We start from the raw sequence: 25,510 nt of genomic DNA, 5'->3' as shown, positions 1-25,510 counted from the left end.
ATTGGGCTTCCAGACTTTGCCCGTAATAGGAGTTTGTTCCTGGTGCTTGAGCTTTGAGCTATTTTGCTATCTTGATTCCTGTTTCCTGTTGTGACCCCTGCCTGGCTTTTTGATTATTCTGTCTTCTGAATCCTGACCCTTGCCTGAATACTGACTACCTCTTCTGCTAATCCCTTCTGATTGATCACCCGGTTTGACCTTTGCCTGCCTGACTATGCTTGTACTCTGCCTGCCCAGACCCGGCCTGTTCTGACTACGATTCCATCTCACGCCTTGTACAGCGACCTTCTGCCCAAAGACTTGCTATCCGGTTGTGCCCATCTGCTTGTCTAGAACCCCTCGCCTTGCACCTCTCGTTTTAAGATCTGGCTGGCATCTGAGGGCTCCTCCCGAAGTCAAAGGTGGCTGCTACAGGCAGAAGCACGAGCCGAGACCAGGGTGCTTGGCATCGGTTCTAGATTTAGAGTGCCAACCGTTACAATGAGTTTGTAGGCAGTGCCTCTACTCCATCAGACTGCAGGTTAGCTATTCTCTAGTCTTCACTAATACTTAATCTGTTGTCTATTGGTAAAATATAAGGCTGAATGTCCACAAAACTATAAAGAATACTGAAACATGTAGTTTAACCCAAGTAAAAGGACACACATTGGACAGCACTGATACTCCTTGTCCAGTGCTTGCTATTTTCTCTGGCTAATTTTCCTTCTGCATTTTGTTTTCAGTATTGGGCTGACCTAGGAATTAGGGCACTATCATTCTGAATCTTACTGCTTTTAAGTTTGTATTTGCTAACTTCTTATGCAACTGTAGCAAGGGACAGCTTAATGTTACTTGTCTGATTTCAGCCATCGTTGTTCCCTAACTTCTGACAACTAGCAGTAGCTACATCTTGATTCAAGTTAAAAACTTAAGTTTCATCAACAAAATAACATGGTCCATGTCAATAGAAGATGCATTTCACTATCCTTGTTATGTGGAATTGATCTTTCAGAAGCAGTTTGTATATGAATAGTTAATGCTACACTATGTTACACTAGTCTGATTATGTCTCTGCCCACCATACAGGTAATGTGACCTGTTATCCGAATGCTCAAGTTTTCCAACTAAGCAATCTTTCTGTAATTTGGATCTCCATACTTTGGGGGTTATTTACTAACTCATTTTTTTTATCATATTTTACCAGAACAAACTCAACCTAACTCCTGACCATGAATTTGGCTTATTTACTAATACAGGTAAAAAAAAATTGGATAAAAAAATAAATACATTTTTTCGAATTTACAAACAAAAAGCTTTAATTCTAAACATATGACTTTGTCAAATTACCACTTGAAAACTTGAATTTATCAAGTTTTCAAGCAAAAGCAACCACCAAACACCACAAAACTCCCAAAATTTGTGAAGGTTGAAAAGATCTTCAAATGTTTAAAGGGACAGCTGCCATTGACTTTTACATGAATTTGACAGGTTTTAGATGGAGTATTTTTGGATTCAGACTTTTAACAGCTTCAGGACGTAATAAATCTCAAAAAATGCATGTTTTTTTCCTGTAAAAATTAGTTTTTTTCACACAAAAAAAAGCTTGACCAGAAAAAATTGAGTTTTATAAATAGCCCTCTTATGGAGTTTTTTTTATCCAATGTTTTTCAAACTGAAATATTAGTAAATAAGCCAAATTCATGGATGGGAATTAGGTCGAGTTTGTTTCTGGTAAAATATCAGAAAAAAATGAGTAAGTAAATAACCCCCAAAATGTCTAGATATTCTCTGCAAAGAAAAATATATATTGGGTTAAAATATGAAATTGGTAGTACTCTGAGTAGAATAATCCACTGTATTTTCTGACATTGGGCCTTTTGTGGGAATTCCATTTCTTTCTTTCCATTTACTTCTGGCTTTGATATAAAACAGGAGGGATCATCTGACCTTGCTACAAAATATACAATGCCATTAATGAATCTAGCATGTGTTCAATAGTCACAAACTAAGATCTGAAATGCCAAATGGGTCATGAATCTCCAGTAGCTAGGATTTACCGCAAACAAAAGCTATCTCTGAAATATAAATTATAGACTATTATCCACTGAAAAAATGAGAAAAAATGAGCATTACCAAGAAGAAAAAAGCCTCAAAGCAAACTAGAGCTCTCTACCACAGGGTTTAAAATTCTTTCCTGGAACTGTGCAAAGTTATATTGTATTGCAATGCAGCAGAAAAACAGAAAGCCCTCTCTCCGTCAGCAATATAATACTAACCTTCATTCTGGGATGCTGTTTCTGTACCCTCTGGTGCTTTATCTGGCATCTCTGCTGAGACTTGGTTGGCAATACCTGCAGGACACAAAGAATGGAAAGGATTCTCATGTGCAGCCAAGAAATTCCAGTTAAAGGACACCTTTACACAGGCTAAGGATACAGTTTCAGTATGGGTTTCACATTAATTTTCCCTTTTTTTTTGCCATGAATACCGCACAATATAAAAAAGAGCCATCCAGGCCACTTTCGATGTGTATAGCTTTGTTTATTAGAGTAAAATTAAAAGGACCAGTGCACAGCAATTCAAGTAGATTGCTAAGGCTGGGCATCAGTTTAAGGCAGCCAAGTACTCACCAATTTCACTGTAGACTGCACTGGCAATACACTAATATTGTATCTACTTTTTAGGGAGCAAAACCTGGCTAGCTTAAAAGTGTCAATTAGTTCCTACGATTGTTGGACTGTCTAGTCAAGCGTATACATTACTAGTCCTTTCCACTTCAGTTAGCTATAATCCAGTATTTAACTAAATAAATAATTGATGATGCACCATGTAGAAGTATACTACAGATTTGCTGAAACCCAACAAGAACTCCAAAACTGTTATTACAGAAAGTCCTAGATCTGGTAAGCTTACTGGAAAACATTGTATACTGAATAACATTTTTCAAGAGATGGCAGTAGCAAAATACATAAAACGTAGGAAGAACACAGGACAAAAACATTAACTGCAATAAATTATTTTATAATGTGACACTAGTTTCTCATATCCTCCGTTTAAGTACAAGATCTTATCATGCACCACTGGGATAACAAAGATTACAATAATAATGGAAACAAGGATCCATAATTTTTGTCCATGTCTAGAGCAGAAGGTTATTGTTGATTTTTCCATTACAGCTGTTTTGGCTGCTCAATACTCTAATATTCAGCTGTTATTTCCGTTTATTATTGTCTTGTTCAAACTGTATTCAAACGTTAAATAATGTCAGTGGAACTTATGTATTTGCAATCATCCTACCCAGGGCCGGCCTTAGGCCTATTGGACCTAGTCTAGCCTGCCCCCAACTCTCATAGGCCCAGCTTTCCTCCAACCTCAATAGGCCCTGTCTGCCCCCAATCCAACCAAGCCTGCTCCAAAGCTGAATCCGCCCAGCCTGCCCCAAACTAATTGGCCCAGTCCACACTCCTATTTCCTCCCTCTCTCTCTTACCCTGTGTGCCCCTATTATGTGCCCCTATTTCATCCCTCTCACTCTCTTACCTTGTCTGCCCCTTTCCTTTCTATTTTGTGCCTGTATGCCCTTATTTTCCTAAATACTTGGTGTGTCAGTAGCCAGCAACACTTTGTCTAGGGACCCCGCCAACATGGTCCCAATTGGGCCCCACATTTGATAGGATCAGCCCTGATTCTACCTACAAATTGTTCAGAAGCTGAGACCTTTATAGAAACTTTTCCTATAGAGACCCCAGACTTCACCATTTAGCCAACCATCATACCCTAAATTTAGCATTTAAGCTATTTTTAATGATAAAACCTCCAACAATTACTGCACATATGAGACCATAAAGCTGATAGACCATAGATGGTACAACTACCCAGTATGGGCTATAGGTTTCCTAACCTATGGGAACAAGCTTCTTATTTGTGATGTGATCTCATATGTTGATAGTTCAGTTGCTGAGTTATGTTTGGTTTTCCTACAGTCTGAATAAGGCTTTTCTGTTAACTCATAAGCTAGCATGTGTTTTAATAGGGTACACAGGATTTTCAGTCCAAAATGACTGATGGTGATCCAGCTCCTACAGTACCAAATAGAAGACAAAGGAGATTAAAAATGAGAAGATTGAAAAAAGAGAAGAAAAAATGATTGGCAAGAAAAGAGTAACAGAATGGAAAGGATATATGCCCGTAAAGTTCTATCTTTTGGTACAACCCTTTTATTAACACCAAAAGAGCCAAATTGTTATATTTAAGCCCATACTGATTTTTAAACAGGCAATTTTTTTTGGAAGGTTAAAAAAAACAACTCTACTACAAAACAGGTTTTATATAAACCTGTGATATGAATGTGAATCTTACACATAATCATTTTTGCTTAATAAATAAATAAACAGCTAATAAATGTGTCTAATATGTATAATCTGTGAATTCCAGCAAGGGAAATAAAGATATAGGTATTTCAGTGTCAAAATGTAATTTTAATTATGCTTACATTTTTGTTTTTCTGTTTCAAGATTTGACTGTAATGGTTCATAGGCAATATTTTTTGTCAATAGACTAGCTTAGGATAGTTGGAACGAGGAAATATTGAACTCTTGTAGAGCAAATCACATTCAGTTTCATAGAGAATAATATTTTAAAATAAATCACAATCATCATTTATTTTGAGTAGTCCGAATCCAAACTCATTTGCCTTGCTTACAGAATAATCTTTAGTACCGTTCTTTAATAATTTCATGTCTTTCATATAACCTAGTAGGCTTCCCAAATTTCACATAACAGGCCATTAGTCAGTCCTTAATTAATTATATTTGGGTAAGATCTTCCCCTGTAAAACATTTTTACACAAAGCAAGGCACAGACGCAAAGATAAAGTTGTACAAATCGAAGGTCTGTATGATTTTCAGACCATGTCTGAACCCCGCCATTTTTCGTACCATGACGATCGGTCGTTTAGTTGATCGGACAGGTTAGAAAATTTCAGTTATCTAACGATAATATCTCTGCGTGTATTGCTTATCTGACCATATCACTGGTTGACTGTAACTACTATATGTCAGACATAACTTTCGTGCAATTGCTGTCAGGGTCAAAACATCGTCTGATTTGTTATTTTAATACTTTATTTAATCTGAATGGTTAGTTGCAGGTAGGAAGATTGCGACGTCCGATTGTTCGCTGGCCACAAGGACGGCACATCTATGGCCAGCTTAAGACTTGGCAAACAAAGAAACTTTCTATTTTTAATCTCATTCTGGATATGTTTTAAGCCATGGTTTTGACTTGAATTCTGGTACAACCTGTCCATTGCCTTGATAACATTCTTCTTAAAACCAGTTTTATAGGCTGCCCATCCACATGAGATTCATATTGAGGTATGTGCTGGCTGCTTTTCATTAGTGAAGCTACATTTTAAAAGTCATTACCATCTGTTTTTCCAGTTTCATCCTTTCATCTACAGCTTAGAGAAAGTAAGCTTGATTATTTGGCTTCAACAGCTCTCTGAAAACACAGCTAATGGATATTGACTGTTTTGGCGTTTAAATAAAGGGTGCAATTATAGAAGGAAACAATGTTCACAAAACAACAGTGATGCTGCTTTTTTTTGCATTTTATATGCTCATAAATATTGGTGCACAAAGGGAGCACAACTCCTCTTTTTATCTCACTGTAAAGGAGCCCTATGCCTAGGTTAATATGTACTTTGGGGCCGATTCATCTAGCTCGAGTGAAGGATTCGAAGTAAAAAAACTTCGAATTTCGAAGTGTTTTTTGGGCTACTTCGACCATCGAATGGGCTACTTCGACCTTCGACTACGACTTCGAATCGAAGGATTCGAACTAAAAATCGTTCGACTATTCGACCATTCGATAGTCGAAGTACTGCCTCTTTAAAAGCTACCGAAGTCAATGTTAGCCTATGGGGAAGGTCCCCATAGGCTTGCCTAAATTTTTTTGATCGAAGGATATTCCTTCGATCGTTGGATTTAAATCCTTCGAATCGTTTGATTCGAAGGATTTAATCGTTCGATCGAAGGAATAATCCTTCGATCGTTCAATCGAATTTTCTGCGCTAAATCCTTCGACTTCGATATTCGAAGTCGAAGGATTTTAGTTCCTAGTCGAATATCGAGGGTTAATTAACCCTCGATATTCGACCCTTGATGGATCGGCCCCTTTGTGTTAAATCATCCTACTGAAAATGGCTCATTTTATTTGTATGTATGTATGTATATTTTTATTTGTAAAGAGCTCCTTGAGGGCAGAGCACTGTACAGGAAAACAATAAATTACTAGTAACAAACAAGAGGTCATTGGAATAAAAAGTAACAATAAGTGCATTATAAGAAATACAATTCACATAAATATAAAAAATATAATTGCTGGTTGTATGTGTGAGTGGGTTTTGTAACTATATTAAAATTTCTATAAATTTTATTTTAAAAAATCAGCATTGAGAACATGCCTTATAAGCATAGTTCTATAAACGCCTGATACAAGCAGAGGCTGGTACATTAAAGAGATACTGTCATGGGAAAAAAAAAAATTTTCAAAATGAATCAGTTAATCCAGCAGAATTCTGCACTGAAATCTATTTCTCAAAAGGCCAAACACATTTTTTTATATTCAATTTTGAAATCTGACATGGGGCTAGACATATTGTCAATTTCCCAGCTGCCCCAAGTCAAGTGACTTGTGCTCTGATAAACTTCAATCACTCATTACTGCTGTACTGCAAGTTGGAGTGATATTAACCCCTTCCCTCCCCCCTAGCAGCCTAACAACAGAACAATGGGATGGTAACCAGATAACAGCTCCCTAACACAAGATAACAGCTGCCTGGTAGATCTACGAACAACACTCAATAGTAAAAACCCATGTCCCACTGAGACTCCTTCAGTTACATTGAGAAGGAAAAACAGCAGCCTGCCAGAAAGCATTTCTCTCCTAAAGTGCAGGCACAAATCACATGACATGGGGCAGCTGGGAAATTGACAAAATGTCTAGCCCCTTGTCAGATTTCAAAATTGAATATAAAAAAATCTGTTTGCTCTTTTGAGAAATGGATTTCAGTGTAGACGTCTGCTGGAGCAGCACTATTAACTGATGTGTTTTGAAAAAAACATGTTTTCCGATGACAGGAGCCCTTTAACAGCAAGGAATTATTTTTATTATTATTACTATACCTTTTCAAAAAAGATCCGAATAAATGACTAGTAAATTTAGATAGAATTTCTTTTATTGATAAAGGGCAGCATCTTTTAGGAGTATAATTGAGGGGTGAATAATTGGGGGAATGATTTCAGTTTGGGCACACACACAGGAGATAGAACAGGCTTTTGTTCTGCAATAAGCCAATCTAAAAGTATTCCTTTAGGAGAGGATGCCAGTTGCTTGATTGCGACCCCTTATTAGGTACTTGAACTTTAAAGAAGGATATTCAGACTAAGAAGATTGTTCCTAGAGGGATAAAACAATTCCCATGATCTTTTGACCCCCATGGAGGTATATGTCTACAAAGCTAGGAATCTCTACATTCTTCTGTGTGACTTTGCCCTTACTTGTTTTCACTCATCATCTTGGAGGTTGTACCCAGAACCTTTGACAAAAACAACAGCTTTATTAATATCTGTGGCAATTTTAACCTTGAATAATAGTTTTCAGAATTTTTTTAATAATAGTAATAATAATAAGAAGAATGTAGTTGTATGGATAATTGTATGGATAATAAAAAAATAACCTTTATCATTGAGGGGCAGATTTATCAAGGGTCGAAGTGAAAATTAAAAGTAAAGAAATTAGAATTTTGAGCTATTCTTGTGTACTTCGACTACTGAATAGGCCGAAATTCGATTCGAATTTGAAAAAAATTAGACTATTCGAATATTGAAGTTTATCATGTACTGTCTCTTTAAAACTTAAACCAGTCGCCATCTAAAACCTGCCGAATTGCTGTTTTAGTCTATGGGGGACCTCCTAGCAGCTGTTTGGAGTAATTTGGTGGACTTTGAAAAATCAAAGTTTTTAGGAGCAAATATTTTGTTTAGAATTCGATGGAATATGCTACAACTTCGATTCAAAGTCTATTTTAATCGAATTTCAAAGTTATGGGAGTTCAGAAAAACTCCCATTACTTCGAAATTCGACCCTTGATAAATCTGCCCCTAAGTGAGCTATATCATGGCATTATTAAGATCTACATGATTTAGGACTACAACATATTAATCCTGACTCCCTACTATGCTATTATTCAAGAAATCTATGACAAATAAAGAGATCTCTTAAATTTTTGAATTATTCAATTAAAAAATGTGGATAATACCTGCAATGTATGTTGAGCTTTACTGCACGTTCCTCTGCTATGGCAAATGAATTCTAACATTTTAAAGGTATTTCATACTGTATGGCCAAAAAACATAATGGAGACATTAGAGATGGATGTAAAGTCCCCACATTGACTTGCAGACTGCATTAATACACAGATCTCATTCATGGATGAACCTACGGAAAGCGAATGATGTGTCTCAGAAATGTAATGCAGTATTTGGAATGGGGATTTCCTGCCTGTGAATGAATGTTTTCACTACTTGGCATGTGTGTGGTTGTGGAAAAACATTAATCAACATATCAGCTGCTCATAATCAGTTATTCATGGAAGGAGACCAAAACTATTTGACCTGGCTTGAAAGCAGGAGACATGTAACATTGTTTTCCTTTGGATGCCTTCATTGTTTTGAAACCCAACAAAAAAAACAAAATTTTCCATACGAAAAGCACCCGAACACCAATGAAATAAAATAAATAACAATTCACTTGCATTATATTAGAAAATGGTATTAACGGGAGAAATAACAGCAAAGTACATGAAAACATTTACAATTATAGATAGTCTTCCATTAGTATGAAGCATAAAGGCTAAACCTTATAGTATGCCCAAAACATTACTTCTCTATTTTCATTTAAACATATGGGGACAGATTTACTAAGGGTCGAATTTCGAAGTTAAAAAAAACTTCGAAATTCAACCCTCGAATTGAAATCCTTCGATTATCGAAGTCGAAGGATTTTTCACGGAGTTTAGCGTTCGAACGATTCGAATCGAATGATTCAAAGGATTTTAGCGTACGATCAAAGGATTTTCCTTCGATGTACAAAGACTTGGTTGTTGAAGGTCCCCATAGGCTAGCATAGCACTTCGGCAGGTTTAATTTGGCGAAGTTTGAAGTCGTTTTTTTTTTTTTAAGAGACAGTACTTCGATTATCGAATGGTCGAATATTCAAACGATTTTTACTTCGAATCGAAGTAAACTCAAAGTCGTAGTATCCTATTCGATGGTTGAAGTATTCAAAAAAATTACTTCTAAATTCAAACTTTTTTAACTTTAAAAATTCACTTGAACCTTAGTAAATCTGCCCCATGATGTTAAGATGTCATATTATTTAGCATTGTTAAAGGGGTTGTTCACCTTCCAAAAACTCTTTTTTCAATTCAGTTGTTTTTAGATTGTTCCCCAGAAATAAAGATTTTTTTCAATTACTTTCCATTATTTATTTTTTACTGTTTTTCCAAAATCAAAGTTTAAAGTTGAATGTTTATGTCTCTGGTGTTTGAGTCTGGTAGCTCAGTAATTCAGGTGCAGACTCTGAACTGTTACAATTTTGCAACATTTAGGGGCAGATTTATCAAGGGTCGCATTTCGAAGTTGAAAATACTTTGAAATTCGACCATCGAATTTAAATACTTCGAATTCGAATATCGAATTCAAAGTTTTTTCACCGGATTTGGCAATCAATCGATCGAATTAAAATCGTACGATTAAATCCTTCGAAACAAACAATTCGAAGGATTTCAGCGATGGATCGAAGGATTTTAAATTCGATTTGTAAAGACTTGGAAAAAGTTTGTAGAAGGTCCCCATAGGCTAACATAGCAATTCGGCAGGTTTAACTTGGCGAAGTATTGAAGTCAACGTTTTTTTAAAGAGACAGTACTTCGATTATTGAATGGTCGAATATTCAAACTATTTTTACTTTGAATCAAAGTCAAAGTAAATTCGAAGTCGTAGTATCCTATTTGATGGTCGAAGTATCCAAAAAATTATTTCGAATTTCGAATTCTTTTACTTAGAAAATTCCCTCGAATTCACTTCGACCCTTGATAAATATGCCCCTTAATTGATACATTCCTCAGCAACATCTCTGGAGTATTAGCAACTATTGTATCAATTCTAACAGCTGCCACAGAGATTCTGCTCAGCAGGGACAAAGATAAGAAATGTATAAACTAAATGTATCCATTTAGAACAGTTTACAGGGTCGACGACCCCCCTCTCAGAGCTGCTTCAGAAGGTGAAAAATTACACTTTACACTTCAATATTAGAAAAACGGTCACACATAGAAAATAGAAAGTCATTGAAGAAACTCATGTTTCTGGTGATCTGTCCGAAAACAACTAGTTGTTTGAAGTTGAACAACCCCTTTTAAAGTAAATCTTAACACAGTCCAGAGACTACAAATACAACAATAATATGGGTCATTTATGACCACAAATGCTGAATGTGAAGTGTAAAATGGATGCAAATGTCCATACAGCATTTCCTCCATAATTCCAGCATAGTTCAGAGTTGTATCTGCTGCAATTGCACCTGATGTATAAAAAGAGTGACTCACTTCTAGGGATGTAGCGAACGGCGGAAAAAATGTTCGCGAACATATTCGCGAACTTGCGTCCAAAAATGCGAACGGTTCGCGAACGTCGCGAACCCCATAGACTTCAATGGGAAGGCGAATTTTAAAAGCTAGAAAAGACATTTCTGGCCAGAAAAATGATTTTAAAGTTGTTTAAAGGGTGCAACGACCTGGACAGTGGCATGCCAGAGGGGGATCAAGGGCAAAAATGTATCTGAAAAATACATTGTTGACACAGTGCTGCGTTTTGTGCTGTAAAGGGCAGAAATCACACTACGTCACTCAGGTGATGTTTCTGGACACGGAATGTCCCTCTTTTCTCTGCACTGAACAGCCAGAAAAAAAAACAGTTTCTAACTTAATTAGCTTTTGGCAGAGAGCTCAGAACAGCTAACAGGTGCAAATAAGATACTTTGTAACAATTTTGACTCTGGTTGGTGCTGGTGGTGGTGAACTACTAGGAGGAGCAGCACACCAGTCCCTCTTTTCTCTGCACTGAACAGCCAGAAAAAAAACAGTTTCTAACTTAATTAGCTTTTGGCAGAGAGCTCAGAACAGCTAACAGGTGCAAATAAGATACTTTGTAACAATTTTGACTCTGGTTGGTGCTGGTAGTGGTGAACTACTAGGAGGAGCAGCACACCAGTCCCTCTTTTCTCTGCACTGAACAGCCAGAAAAAAAACAGTTTCTAACTTAATTGGCGTTTGGCAGAGAGCTCAGAACAGCTAACAGGTGCAAATAAGATACTTTGTAACAATTTTGACTCTGGTTGGTGCTGGTAGTGGTGAACTACTAGGAGGAGCAGCACACCAGTCCCTCTTTTCTCTGCACTGAACAGCCAGAAAAAAACCAGTTTCTAACTTAATTAGCTTTTGGCAGAGAGCTCAGAACAGCTAACAGGTGCAAATAAGATACTTTGTAACAATTTTGACTCTGGTTGGTGCTGGTAGTGGTGAACTACTAGGAGGAGCAGCACACCAGTCCCACTCCCCAACACAGCTAGACTAATAGCACTGGGCTCTTATAGTAGCAAAGTAAAAAAACAAAAAAGAGAATAAAAGCAGTCCTTACAAGGACTAATGGGTTATTACAGCAGTCAGCAGATGAGATCAGAAGCAGTGCCCACAGCAGCTACATACAGAGCACTACTACTATAAGAGCCCAGTGCTATTAGTCTAGCTGTGTTGGGGAGTGGGACTGGTGTGCTGCTCCTAGTAGTTCAGCACCAACCAGAGTAATTTTTTTTTTTTAATATACATATACATATTTTTTTATTTTACTTATCTTACTGTTCTTTAACGTGTCCAGTGCTGTTTGCTGTTCTTCATAGTAGTGCACCAATAGTAGTGCACTTGCAGGCATTATTTGCCCAGTGTGTTCTTCAAACAACTGCCACCTAGCTGTGTGAGCTTGTTCACATTCTGTCTAAATATCAATAATAATACCGTCTCCAGAAACACCACCTGAGTTGTTGTTGTTGTTGTTTTAAAAAAAATGCCAGGCAAAGGCAGGCCGCCACGCAGAGGCACTAGGGGCCGTGCTGCTATGCTATCCTGTGGCCCTAGGAAATTGCCCAGTTTTACAAAGGCAATTACCCTGAACTCCCAAAATGCTGAAGAGGTAGTTGACTGGCTTACACAGCACACCCCATCCTCTACCGTTTCTAACTTTACCATAACATCCTCATCCTCCTCTGCTATGGGCACCCCACGTAACACTTCCTCCACCACCGGCGCCCCTTCTTCACTGGAGTCAGAGGAGTTATTTACACATGAGTTTTTTGAACTGAGTGATGCGCAACCATTATTGGCAGAAGAAGATGAAGGAGATGAGGACGTTACACCAGATATAATTCTGGCAGACAACACAACAGAGATGGACATAATGAGTGATGAGGAGGTCCCCGCTGCTGCTTCCTTCTGTGAGCTGTTAGAAGAAATTGATGCATCTGAGGAGAATGATGATGAGGAGATTGATGTTTTGTGGGTGCCCAGTAGAAGAGAGCAAGAGGAGGATAGTTCAGATGGAGAGACGGAGAGTCAGAGAGGCAGGAGGAGAATAAGACTTAGAAGAAGCAGGGAGGACAGCTCGCAGGGAACAGTAGGGCAACAACATGTATCGCCACCTGTGGTCAGCCGGCCAACGCACCCGCCATTGCCACCAACTTCTACTGTTACCGCCAGATTGCCAGCTTCAAATAGGTCAGCAGTGTGGGATTTTTTTAATGTGTGTGCCTCTGACAAAAGCGTTGTAATTTGCAATGAGTGCAGTCAGAAACTGAGTCTTGGGAAGCCCAACACCCACATAGGTACAACTTCTATGCGAAGGCACATGAACGGCAAGCACAAAGCACTATGGGAGCAACACCTCAAAGGCAGCAGACAAACTAAAAGCCACCCTCCTTCTGGTCCAGCATCTTACTGCTCTACCTCTGCTGTCCTTGACCCGTCTGAACCACCCTCCACTCCGCCTTCCACCTTGACCACCAGTTCCCAGTCATCTGCCCCCAGCCAAGTTTCTGTGAGGGCCATGTTTGAGCGTAAGAAGCTAATGTCTGCGAGTCACCCCCTTGCCCGGCGTCTGACAGCTGGCTTGTCTGCACTCTTAGCCCGCCAGCTTTTACCATACCAGCTGGTGGACTCTGAGGCCTTCCGCAAATTTGTAGCAATTGGGACACCGCAGTGGAAGGTACCCAGCCGCAATTTTTTTCAAAGAAGGGAATACCACACCTGTACCACCATGTGCAGAGCCAAGTCACCGCATCTCTGTCACTTAGTGTTGGGGCAAAGGTCCATATGACTACTGACGCATGGTCCTCCAAGCATGGTCAGGGCAGGTATGTCACCTACACTGCCCACTGGGTGAATTTGGTTATGGCTGGGAAGCAGGGAATGTGTGGCTCAACAACAACAGTGGAGTTGGTGTCACCGCCACGGATTGCACGCGGTTCTGCCACCACCTCTACTCCTCCTTCGCTCTCTACCTCGTCTTCTTCCTCTGCTTCCTCCTCCTCTGCTGCTGGGTCCTCTTCCTCCACACCTGTGCACCCCCAGCTCCCCCTAGGCTATTCGACGTGCCAGGTACGCCGTTGTCATGCTGTCTTGGGGATGACGTGCCTGGAAAGCAGAAACCATACCGGATCTGTACTCCTGTCATCTCTGCAGTCACAGGCCGATCGGTGGCTGACCCCACACCAACTGAAGATCGGAAAAGTGGTGTGTGACAACGGAAGCAATCTGTTGGCAGCACTGAGACTGGGCAATTTAACACATGTGCCCTGCATGGCACATGTTCTGAATTTAATAGTCCAACGTTTTATCTCGAAGTACCCAGGATTCCAGAACATTCTCAGGCAGTCCAGGAAGGTGTCGGCCCATTTCAGACGTTCCTACACAGCCATGGCACGCCTTGCTGACATTCAGCAGCGGTACAACATGCCAGTCAGGCATTTAATTTGCGACAGCCAGACTCGCTGAAATTCAACGCTCCTCATGTTTGAACGTCTGCTGCAACAACAAAGAGCCGTCAATGAATACCTGTTTGAACTGGGTGGTAGGACTGGATCTGCAGAGCTGGGGATTTTTTTCCCCCGTTACTGGGTGCTTATGCGCGATGCCTGCAGGCTCATGCGCCCTTTTGAAGAGGTTACAAACATGGTCAGTCGCACCGAAGGCACCATCAGCGACCTAATACCCTTTGCTTTCTTCCTGGAGCGTGCCGTGCGACGAGTGACAGATGAGGCTGTAGACCAGCGAGGAGCAGGAAGCGCACGATTTCTGGTCGGAATCACCAGAACGAGCCCAGGCACCTGCTGCAACGCAGGGAGAGGTGTCAGAAGTGGAGTCAGAGGAGGAAGGTGGCTTTGTGGAGGAGGAGGACCAACAGGAGCAGGCTTCCCAGGGGGCTTGTGGTGACCGTTTGGGGACCCCTGGTCTTGTATGTAGCTGGGGGGAGGAGACCGTGGATGATGTAGTCCTTGATAACGAGGAAGCGGAGATGGATACCTCTGCATCCAACCTTGTGAGAATGGGGTCTTTCATGCTGTCATGCCTGTTGAAGGACCCCCGTATCAAGAGGCTTAAGGAGAAGGACCTGTACTGGGTCGCAACGCTACTAGACCCTCGGTACAAGCATAAAGTGGCAGAAATGTTACCAACGTACCACAAGTCCGAAAGGATGCTGCATTTACAAATCAGCCTGCAAAACATGTTGTACAATGCTTTTAAGGGTGATGTCACTTCAGGAACTCATCAACATTCCAGGGGCAGAGGTGCCAGTAATCCTGCCACGAGCGCACCTGCAAGGACAAAGCACTTTGGCCACTCTGTAACGTCAGACATGCAAATGTTTTCCAGTCCAAGGCAGCGCCAGAACCCTTCTGGATCCACCCTCAGAGAACGCCTCGACCGGCAGGTAGCGGACTACCTGGCATTAACTGCAGATATCGACACTCTGAGGAGCGATGAACCCCTGGACTACTGGGTGCGCAGGCTTGATCTGTGGCCAGAGCTGTCACAATTTGCCATGAACCTCTTGTCTTGCCCCGCCTCAAGTGTCCTCTCAGAAAGGACCTTCAGTGCAGCAGGAGGGATTGTAACTGACAAGAGAACTCGCCTAGGTCACAAAAGTGTGGATTACCTGACCTTTATTAAAATGAATGAGGCATGGATCTCGGAGGGTTACTGCACGCCGGAAGACTTGTTCTGACTCCCCATGCAGCTGTCCTTCTCTGCACGCCGCATGACTCTACACACAGCTGTCCTTTAGCGTCCTCCTCCCTCCGCCACCGTTACAAACTAGGGTGCAAACCCTACTGGTTTGGTTTCATTTGAATCAAAACTTTTTGGACAGGTAAATCCTGAGTTTTTCTGGCCTCTGTGCTTCAGTGGCTGCAACCAAAAAAATTACTATTTTCAGCAGTTATATGGCATATTTTTTCTGGCCTCTGTGCTTCAGTGGCTGCGACAAAAAAAATGACTATTTTTAGCATTTATATGGCATATTTTTTCTGGCCTCTGTGCTTCAGTGGCTGCGACAAAAAAAATGACTATTTTTAGCATTTATATGGCATATTTTTTCTGGCCTCTGTGCTTCAGTGGCTGCGACAAAAAAAAATTACTATTTTCAGCATTTATATGGCATATTTTTTCTGGCCTCTTGCTTCAGTGGCTGCGACAAAAAAAAATTACTATTTTCAGCATTTATATGGCATATTTTTTCTGGCCTCTGTGCTTCAGTGGCACATTGAAGTCTATGGGGTTCGCGACGTTCGCGAACCGTTCGCATTTTTGCCCGGAAGTTCGCGAACATGTTCGCGAACATTTTTTCCGACGTTCGCTACATCCCTAATTATGATTAGTTGAAGGGAAACCTACTTCTAAAAATTTAATAGGTACCTGTTAAGCCTAAAACTGCTTGACTAATAATCAGGTTTAGCCCTGTAATTAAAATCCCAATACAAATATTTTTAGTAAGACACAAACATCCAGTACCTTTTAACCTTTATCCCCTGCACAATGAAATAAAACATAAACAGAAAGATCCCATATAACTAAAATTATCAAAGCTGATTCTTTTATTACTGCAGAGAGATTCATAAAAAAAACTATTCATGTACTCAACTGCATGTCCTCAAGGGAACATCTATCATCCATTGATTAAATGAGCCATATTGACGATGTTCCAACATTAATAGGCACAGGGCCCAGCTCTTAAATCCACTGGAATCCTATCTAATTTTCAGCTGGCAGTGAAGTGCATAGCATCTATATTAATGCCTGCCAAATTTCAAAGTGGTGTAATAGGACCAACTACCTGTATCATTGAGTAAACCTCTTTAGCACTGATCATGTTCTAAGGCATCAAAATAAAGGGAAACCCTTCGTCACAACTTTTATTTCAGAAACGCTACAGAACTTTTAATTGAGTTTATTTAGAATATATTTTATTTATATATTTATACATTTTCATTTTCACAGTAGTTACCATTTAATGCATATTTGGTAAATTTTTCAGTTTTCTCAGTTTGGAATTAGCATGGGAAGGCTTGTGAGAGGTTGGCGGCATAGATTACTTAATTGGGAATGGGCCCTTGCAAAACAAAAAGCAATTGAATTGTTTGCAAAGTTAATTGTTCAGACAAACAGGAACATGGGTTACAAAAACATATATGAAAGCCGAATCATGAGATTAATGCTTTGCTTTAGTATTCCTTCATTCACTTTGTTTATTCAACAACTGTTGGCTGTGTTTTACCCTTTGTCACTGGCATGTTATAGGTTTAGTATAAAGAAGGTGTGTTGTTGTACAGGGTCCGATTGAGGTGTCTGAAGACCACTGGGGCTGCTAACCCAGGACCCCCCACGCCCTCTTTAAGGCCCATGTTACCCGCCTGCTAAACCCCTGCCAGCCTTGGCCCCCCCCATTTATGCACTGTAGTTATACAGGTATCCATTATCCAGAAACCCATTAACCAGAAAGCTCCCAATTACAGAAAGACCGTCTCCCGTAGACTCCATTATAATCTAATAATATAATAATTTCTAAAAAAATATTTCCTTTTTCTATGTAATAATAAAACAGTACCTTGTACTTGATCCAAACTGAGATATAACTAATCCTTATTGCCAACAAAACCAGCCTATTGGCTTTATTTAATGTTAAAATGATTTTCTAGGAAACTTTAAGGTATGAAGATCCAAATTACGGAAAGATCCCGTATCTGAAAACCCCCAGGTCCCAAGCATTCTGGATAATAGGTCACATACCTGTACTGACTTGCTACAATCAGGTTTACCATGGATAGTACAATTATTGCACACTGCATGTGCTGACTTTACATTCAAATAATAGATTGCAATTACTCTGCAATCTATTATTCCGCAAACCTTTTAATAGTATTTGACTGTGGAGCAATATATTTAAAGGCAGTATGACAAGCGCCATAGGATATTAATTTCTCTTTCCATCTCTCCACTGTTGGAATATTTACTCTGCATGCCAAGTATTGCCAAGTGAAGTCATATTGATTGTACATCTTGCATTAATAAAGTTCAAAAATAGCATTGTACTGAGTTGCAGGTTATTCAAGCTGCCACTGATTCATTCTGTTATAGTTTATCCTACTCCATTCTATTGAGCTTGATTTAAATTCAAAGCAAAACATCTGTTTCCCATTCTGCCGTGTGATCTTGCTATCTTTTTGCCAGAGGAATATTTTAAGCGTGTGGAAGAGACAGAATCTATTTTTGACAAACGACAACAATGGTGCAATGATATAAACAAATGAAAATAATCTTATATGGTAATCATGCTCTATTTTTTTTTTGTCGTTTTTTTTTCACTATGATTATGTTAATAGTTTAATTTATATGTATTCTTAGGTGGTGGCAATAGCATCATATCAAATATACTACTGGATCAGTAGTGTCTGTAAGGGCTCTTACACATGAGCGTTTTTACCTGCGCGTCCCCGGCGTTCAGCCGCAGGGGAGCGCAGGAATAGACGCTTTTCATTATTTCAAATGGGGCTGTATTCACACAGGCGCATGTAGGCGCCGAACGCAGGTTGAGACGCAACATGCTGCATTTTTCCTGCGTTCAGCGCCTACACGCACCTGTGTGAGTACAGCCCCATTTGAAATAATGAAATGCGTCTATTCCTGCGCTCCCCTGCGGCTGAACGCCGAAAAACGGAACGCAGGGGAGCGCAGGTAAAAACGCTCATGAGTAAGAGCCCTTAGGAACACAAATTGCCCCAGCTAACCTAAAAATAGTTTACTGCCATTAGTTTTTCCATCTAACAACTGAAAAATATCAAACCCTCATCACTTCTCTCAACCAGTTGTATTTGGGTGTGGGAAGCCCAGTCGCCCTATTGTGATCTATTTTTGGGAGCTACTTTACCCATGACAATATCATTTTCCACTTTTTGTCAAAGAATAAATTGTTTGACAGAACAACTGCGTAAGAATAGTTGAAAGAGGGTGGGGGATAAATGGTCAAATAGGTGCCTGGAGTGTTTCTGTTTCCTGTTACAAGATCATTATGAATTTACAGGCAGGCTTTCTTAAAGTGATACTGACACTACTGACACTACTCTTGAAAAAATTAATGAGCATCAAAAGTTACCTACTGTATAGGTCATGTTGATTGTTTTTTCCTGATAGGTCTGCTTTAATAAGTTGTCATACCTCCCAACTATCTAGATTTTCGAGGGATAGTCCCGATTGATTTGATCTCCTGCACTGATGGCAGAAAAAGATACAAAGTTTATGAAACTTAATTAAATAAGCCCAGAATACTCAGCACCTGAATTTTGATACAGTGATAACCAATGAGTCCTTCTCAACCTGTTTCTAATGCTTATGGACTACTGCTGCATAAATATTGCAGCCCCCTCATTAGAGGATCATGAGGGATCAGATGGATTTAAAAGCATTAGTAAAATGCTTTTGTGGCAAAATAGCAGACAAAGACATGTTATGATAGATGTAACAAAAAAAGGTTTAACTTCTAGGGGCAGATTTATTAAGGGTCAAAGTGAAAATCTGATTTTTTTTTTTTTTTTGGTCAAAACTGTCAAATTTGAATTGTGAATTATCCAAACTCGATTCGAGTTTTAATTGGAATCCGAATTTCAAGATTTATCATACTCCGGCCCTTTAAGAACTCAAATTTGACTATTTGCCGCCTTAAACCTGCCAAATTGCTGTATAAGTCAATGGGAAAGGTTCTGGGATCAATTTGGGGATTCCTGAGTTTTTCTAATTCAAATCGAATTTGATTCGAGTTTTCAGGTCGATTACATTCGTCCAAACTGACAAAATTAGATTTTATTAATAAAGTTAGATTGTTCATATTTTGAGTTTATGGGAGTTTTAAAAAAACTCACATGAACTCGAAAATTTGGCCCTTGATAAATGTGCCTCCCCATGTAAGTATCAACCTTTTCACAATTATTTAAGACTGATATATTTACCTAGTGCTTAATTCTTAGGGTTCTAATAGGAATATTCTCAGTGGGTGCTTATTTTAATGGAATTAAAATGGCACAACCACAGAGCGCCTATTATACTGTTGCTACCCAAAATGCATTTCTGTTACAGAAACCCTCCCTGGCTAGTTAGAAATGACTGGAAATGAAGATGTATTTAATGTATTTAATACTAAAGATAACTATAGGACTCTTTCTATATTCAGTCATTTTGGTGTCAGTATCAAGATGAGTATAATAATTTTGTCATAAGTTAACGTTTGGATTGGCGATTTATACAGTCATATATATATTTGAACACTCTATCTATGAACCTCTATCTATAACATGCAATAATATAAGAATATTAGTATAAGTATAAAAATAGTATTTTTTTACTACTGTTTTTGAATCTGTACAGACATATGTTGCAAAAAAACAGTATATCTGTATCAAGCACTGTGCATTGAGATTATATATATATATAATACACAAAAGCCATGAATATCTTGGAAATTATATCCTTATAATACACAAAAGCCATGAATATATTGTAAATTACAGGTATATCCCTATAAACGGTGAGTTCTGATGTCAACCGTTATAAACGGTGAGTTCTGATGTCATTTCTGTCACATGACCTACTGAATTTTGTATATTATAATAAATAAAGTACTCCCAGTTGTAAAATATAAGGATATTAGAAGTTACCTTGGAGTTCCATGACCTGTATAAAAACACTCGGCCTTCGGCCTCGTGTTTTTATATGGTCATGAAACTCCTCAGTAACTTATAATATCCTTATATTTTACAAGAGGGGGTACTTTATTCACTATATAAACTGTGAGTTCTGATGTCATCAGTTATAAACGGTGATTTCTGATGTCATTTATGTCACATGACTCACTGAAACTTGTGTATTATAATAAATAAAGTACCCCAAGTTGCAAAAATATATGGATATTAGAAGTTAACTCGGAGTTCCATGACCTGTATAAAAGCACATGGTCATGAAACTCCTCGGTAATTTATAATATCCATATATTTTACAAGAGGGGGGGTACTTTATTCACTATATTATTACAGAGATTATATTACCCTATATTGCATTTGTTTTCGAAAATTATTCTTTTCTGAGTATATCAGAGAAAAATTGTTTCTAAACCCTATTTCTACAACTGTCCAGAAAAGCTTTCCTTCTGTTTATATACTTGTCTGCTTTCCTTGGACTTGCTTGCAACAGATTTGCAGTACTTGATTTCTTTGGCTTTTGGTCTGTGTTTTGGTACATTCAGTCCCAACATGATATGTTTCCTTCTACCCACTTCCCAGAATGAAATTTACAAGCATTAAGGCTTTAGTTACAGAGGTATAATGACACTGAAGTCTATCGGGGTTATGTAATAAAAGGCACTAAGTTTGCCCTGGGGTAGTAAACCATAGCAACCAATCAGCAGGCAGTTTAAAAGCAACCATCTTATTGGTTGCTATGGATTACTGCTCCTGGGCAAACTTAGTGCCTTTTATTACATATGGGGGATACGTTTTACTACAAAACCTACTTTTCCCTTTCAAAAATCCTTTGTCACAATAGCATTGCAGAGGTGTTTCACATTATCTGACTGGTATTTTTGAGCAGCTGTTTAATCCAATCAGGACCACCACCATCAGGGGGAGAAAAGAGTTGTCCCGGGCCCGAGAGATTTCTGGGTTTAAAGGGGGCCTGGCCGTGCGTGGTTCTGGAGAAGAACAAAGAAGCCACAATGGAAAAGAGTGAAGAAGTCATTCTGGAGAAGAACAAAGAAACCACTCCATAGAAGAATGAAGAAGCCACACCGGAAAAGAATTAAGAAGCTGCAACAGAAAAGAATGAAGAAGCCGCAACAGAAAAGAACAAAGAAAACATTATTCTAGAGGCTTCTGTTGTTTGCATAACTTCAAAATACATTACAGCTCAGGTGTTGTGAGATCAACAGAAAACATTGCACTTGATATTGGACGTTGTGTCTGGAGGATGAGATTATGCGGGAAATTTACTAAAGGGCGATGTGGGTAACGCTCGCGAAAATTCGCCAGCGTGACGCCGATTTACTAACCGATTTTGCCAAGGAGATAGACTCTAGTGCAACTTCGCACTCTAACGCCAAGCGAATTTTCGCTCTGGCGAAAGAGCGTTACTACGCAAATTCACTTCACAAGTTTTTGATTTTACTGAACGTTACCTCTATCGCCAGACTTGCCTTCGCCACCTCAGACCAGGTGAAGTGCAATAGAGTTCCTCAAAAAAAAGTTGAAAATGTTTCTAAGTCCCAAAAAACGCTGGCGTTATTTTCCTATTTAATGGATAAAAATGAGTTTGTAGGTGCAGCACCAAGGAATCCAGGAAGTAGAAAAATTTAAAAATATAAACCTTTATTCCAGCATATTAAAATGATAGTAGGAAAAAGCATGCCCCACACTAAATAAAGTGGCGAGAGCCATGAAACGCGTTGAGTGAACAGCCCAATATTTAGTGTGGGGCATGCTTTTTCCTACTATCATTTTAATATGCTGGAATAAAGGTTTATATTTTTAAATTTTTCTACTTCCTGGATTCCTTGGTGCTGCACCTACAAACTCATTTTTACTCATTGGAAGCAACCATTGGGATCTTCGGTTTTGTGACATGCACAGGTGAATCCTAGTACCTGGTAAGTGCTCCCACTATTTTTTGCAAGTTCCTATTTAATGGATGATAGACTGAAAAAGATCGTAATTTTTTTTTGGGGTACCCTCCTTCCCCCCTACATTTGCTAACATATGGCACCTAAACTATACTGTGGGCACATGTGTAGGGCATTATAACAACTTTATATAATTTTATTAAGGTTCCCTGGGCTTGTGTAGTGTAATGTATTTGCTGCAGCATATACGGCCATTGTATTTTAACTGCACGGCGTATGCTAATTAGCCAACACTAGCATAACTTTGAACTGCTGAGCGTAATTTGACAGAAAGTAACTGCAATAAAATCATTCATTAACTGTACCTGGTCCCATGCTCACTGAATGTTGCATGGATAGGATTATAATAATGAGAAATCAACATTATTATAAACAATTAATACAATTAAAAGATCTGATCATAAACTATACAACAATAAATGGAATTGAGTGCAAAGTTCTCCTCCTGTGAATACATCACGCTGCAAACACAGGGGTAAAGCAGTGGATGGGGAAAGGGCATTCCCTAGGATATCACCAAGCTTGCAGATATGATTGCTGCCATATGAACTTGGGTCTTCTTTAACTCTACATTACTGGTGCAAACTGAATGTAAAAAACAAAGGCAAAACACATCAGGATTTGTTTAAAACGTTGCACCCTGCCCTATGGGTTGCATGCAAGGGCTCCCTTTCAGCTATTCCAGAATGGAGTAGTGTGCGGGACATTAGTGTCTTCTTGGATCCCCTATAGCTTGCAGATCTGAATGGCACTAAATGAACTTAAGTCCTCTTTTACTATACACTGACATTGAAAAGTGTAAAAAAAATAGGTGCATAACACCATGATTTTTACACTTTGCCCTACAGTTTGCATGTGAAAGAACACTTTTGGCTATTCCAGAATGGACTACAAAGAGCTTCACCCTCCTGTGAATAGAGCACTGAAAGTTTGTCTAGCACAAGCTGCAGTGCTGAATTTGCACCAGAAATCCCAAAGCACAGGGTACTCTCATTGCGCACTGGTACTCAAGGGATTAGTAAAGGAGTTATTTGGGATGTGGTTTATTAGAATAGCAGAGATCAAAATACCACTTGTCCTCATTCTGCTGTCATGGGGGTGGGGCACAGGCTCATTGAGATTTGCACTGCTGACATATGTCCTTGTATATCTACTGAAAACTCATTTCTACCACTTTAAGATTGCTTTATAAGCATATTTTCACCTCAAAAGAACATTGTTTATGCCTGCAAACAAAGTAAAATCTTGGGTAAAAAAACTGATCTTCCCTTCTGGAAATGTTATAGCTAATTTTCCTGTTTGCCTGGAGGAGTTTGTTTCCTGTTATGTATGTGACTGTCTCTTCATTCTTCCTGTCATGTTTGTTACTTGCACTCTAAAAATCCTTCTCTATGAGCAATTATCTTACTATATTAACGGACGCTTCTAAATCAAAAACATCGGGGCTTGGTATTATGTTTTAATAATGAATTCATTTACATGACTATGCTGCTTCTATCTCGCAACCAAGCGCTGATCCAAGAGGGGAAACTGTTAGTAATATCAAAAGCGCTTTATTTTAAGTACACACATATAATTACAGCAGTGGGGTGCAAACTAACGCGTTTCCTGCCCTTATCTCGGCACTTCCTCAGAGTAATCTGAAGCAGCATAGCACAAGTCGGCTGTGAAGGTGCCGGGATCTCACGTGAGCTGCGACCAGAGAGGAGCTACGGGTAAGGGCGAGCTCCGCCATCAACACGCTAACATTTCATTATGTGTAGTTTACATGACTGCCTACATTTATTTCATTATAATTGTAAGGAGAGGCCTTTCCTTACATATGAAATACTGTATCTCAGCCATTCACTGCAGCAAACTTCTTGGATATTAGGAGAAGCATTGTGAAGTCAGTTGTTCCACAACCTGCACTGAAAAATCCTCCAGCGCCTCAGCCAAGAAATTCACTGCAATAGCCTAGAGAAAATGAGTCTGGCGATGACAGTCACAGACAGCTTAATAACTAGCAGTACAGCAGAGGGTCAACAATGCATGAGTAATATGAAGCACACCTGGGAAGCAGGACCAGTTTCAGATGGAACACAATGCAGCCATTAATACAGTGACCACTGAACAGCTAGAAGGCCTTTAGTTCATGGTGCTGGAATTTTCGGAAAGCCATTCCAGCACATAAGTGGTTGTATCAATCTCAGGGGATTCTGCCACACAAGGAAGGTTGTAAGTCAGTCCCTAAATGATGTTACATGTATGTGTATGTTAGAAGAGTACAGGTATAGGATCCATTATCTGGAAACCCATTATCCAGAAAGCTCCGAATTACAGAAAGGTTGTCTTTCATAGACTCCATTTTATCCAAGTTTTTAAAAATGATTTCCTTTTTCTCTGTTATAATAAAACAGTACCTTGAACTTAATCCAAACTAAGATATAATTAATCCTTACTGGAAGCAAAACCAGCCTAATGGGTTTATTTAATGTTTACAGGATTTTCTAATAGACTTAGCTTTATAATACGAAAACCCCGGGTCACAAGCGTTCTAGATAACAGGTCCCATACCTGTATATAAATACAGGTATAAGTCCTAGCATTTAGGCTCAAGGATGCTTATGTTACAGAACAGTATATAGGTTATATCTACTATATATAATGGTTAGATTATGGGAAATGCATGGCATACTAGAATGGCCCCTTTCCTGTTGCTCTCTGTGACCATTTTCATATTTCAGAAAGACACTATATTCGTTATGGAACTAAATGCCATAATTTCACACAGGTGCTTGCACAAAAGCATTAATCAAAACAAAAATGTTTCCTTAACATATAGCCATAGCTTATATTATCCTGGATGCCAAATGTACTGTAGTGGGAGCTGCCATATTGTTCTCTGGAGGACCAAACAGTTACAATTTTTTTTTCAGCAGATACAGATTAATGGTGGCCTCTGGTGGCCAGTTTGTTCTTAAACTGGCCATAGACACAAAGATCCGATCGTACGAATAAACGTACGATCGGACTTTCCCATCTCCCTGCCCGCCACTAAACATTCAGATCAAAGTCTTACCATTCCGATCAAATAAAGTAGTAAAAGAACAGATCAGCCAATGTACTACCTCTGACAGCAATCGTACGATAGTTATGTCTCCC

At 39.2% G+C, this 25,510-nt stretch overlaps 1 protein-coding gene across 1 annotated transcript in view; it reads right to left on the bottom strand.

Annotated features, from left to right (window-relative positions):
• The window catches only part of plekhg1.S (pleckstrin homology and RhoGEF domain containing G1 S homeolog), a 130,091-nt gene that overhangs the window by 84,719 nt on the left and 19,862 nt on the right, over window positions 1–25,510 (bottom strand). The window contains exon 2 of the mRNA XM_018265183.2: window positions 2,256–2,330. Within this exon, the coding sequence (XP_018120672.1) occupies window positions 2,256–2,304 (49 nt within the window). The 5' untranslated portion in view covers window positions 2,305–2,330. The remainder of the gene's footprint in view (window positions 1–2,255; window positions 2,331–25,510) is intronic.

The sequence above is a fragment of the Xenopus laevis genome, chromosome 5S (genome assembly GCF_017654675.1).
Source record: "Xenopus laevis strain J_2021 chromosome 5S, Xenopus_laevis_v10.1, whole genome shotgun sequence".
Lineage (NCBI taxonomy): Eukaryota > Metazoa > Chordata > Amphibia > Anura > Pipidae > Xenopus > Xenopus laevis.
Note: the sequence above shows the minus strand (reverse complement) of the source record. Positions and strands in the feature narration are given on the sequence as shown.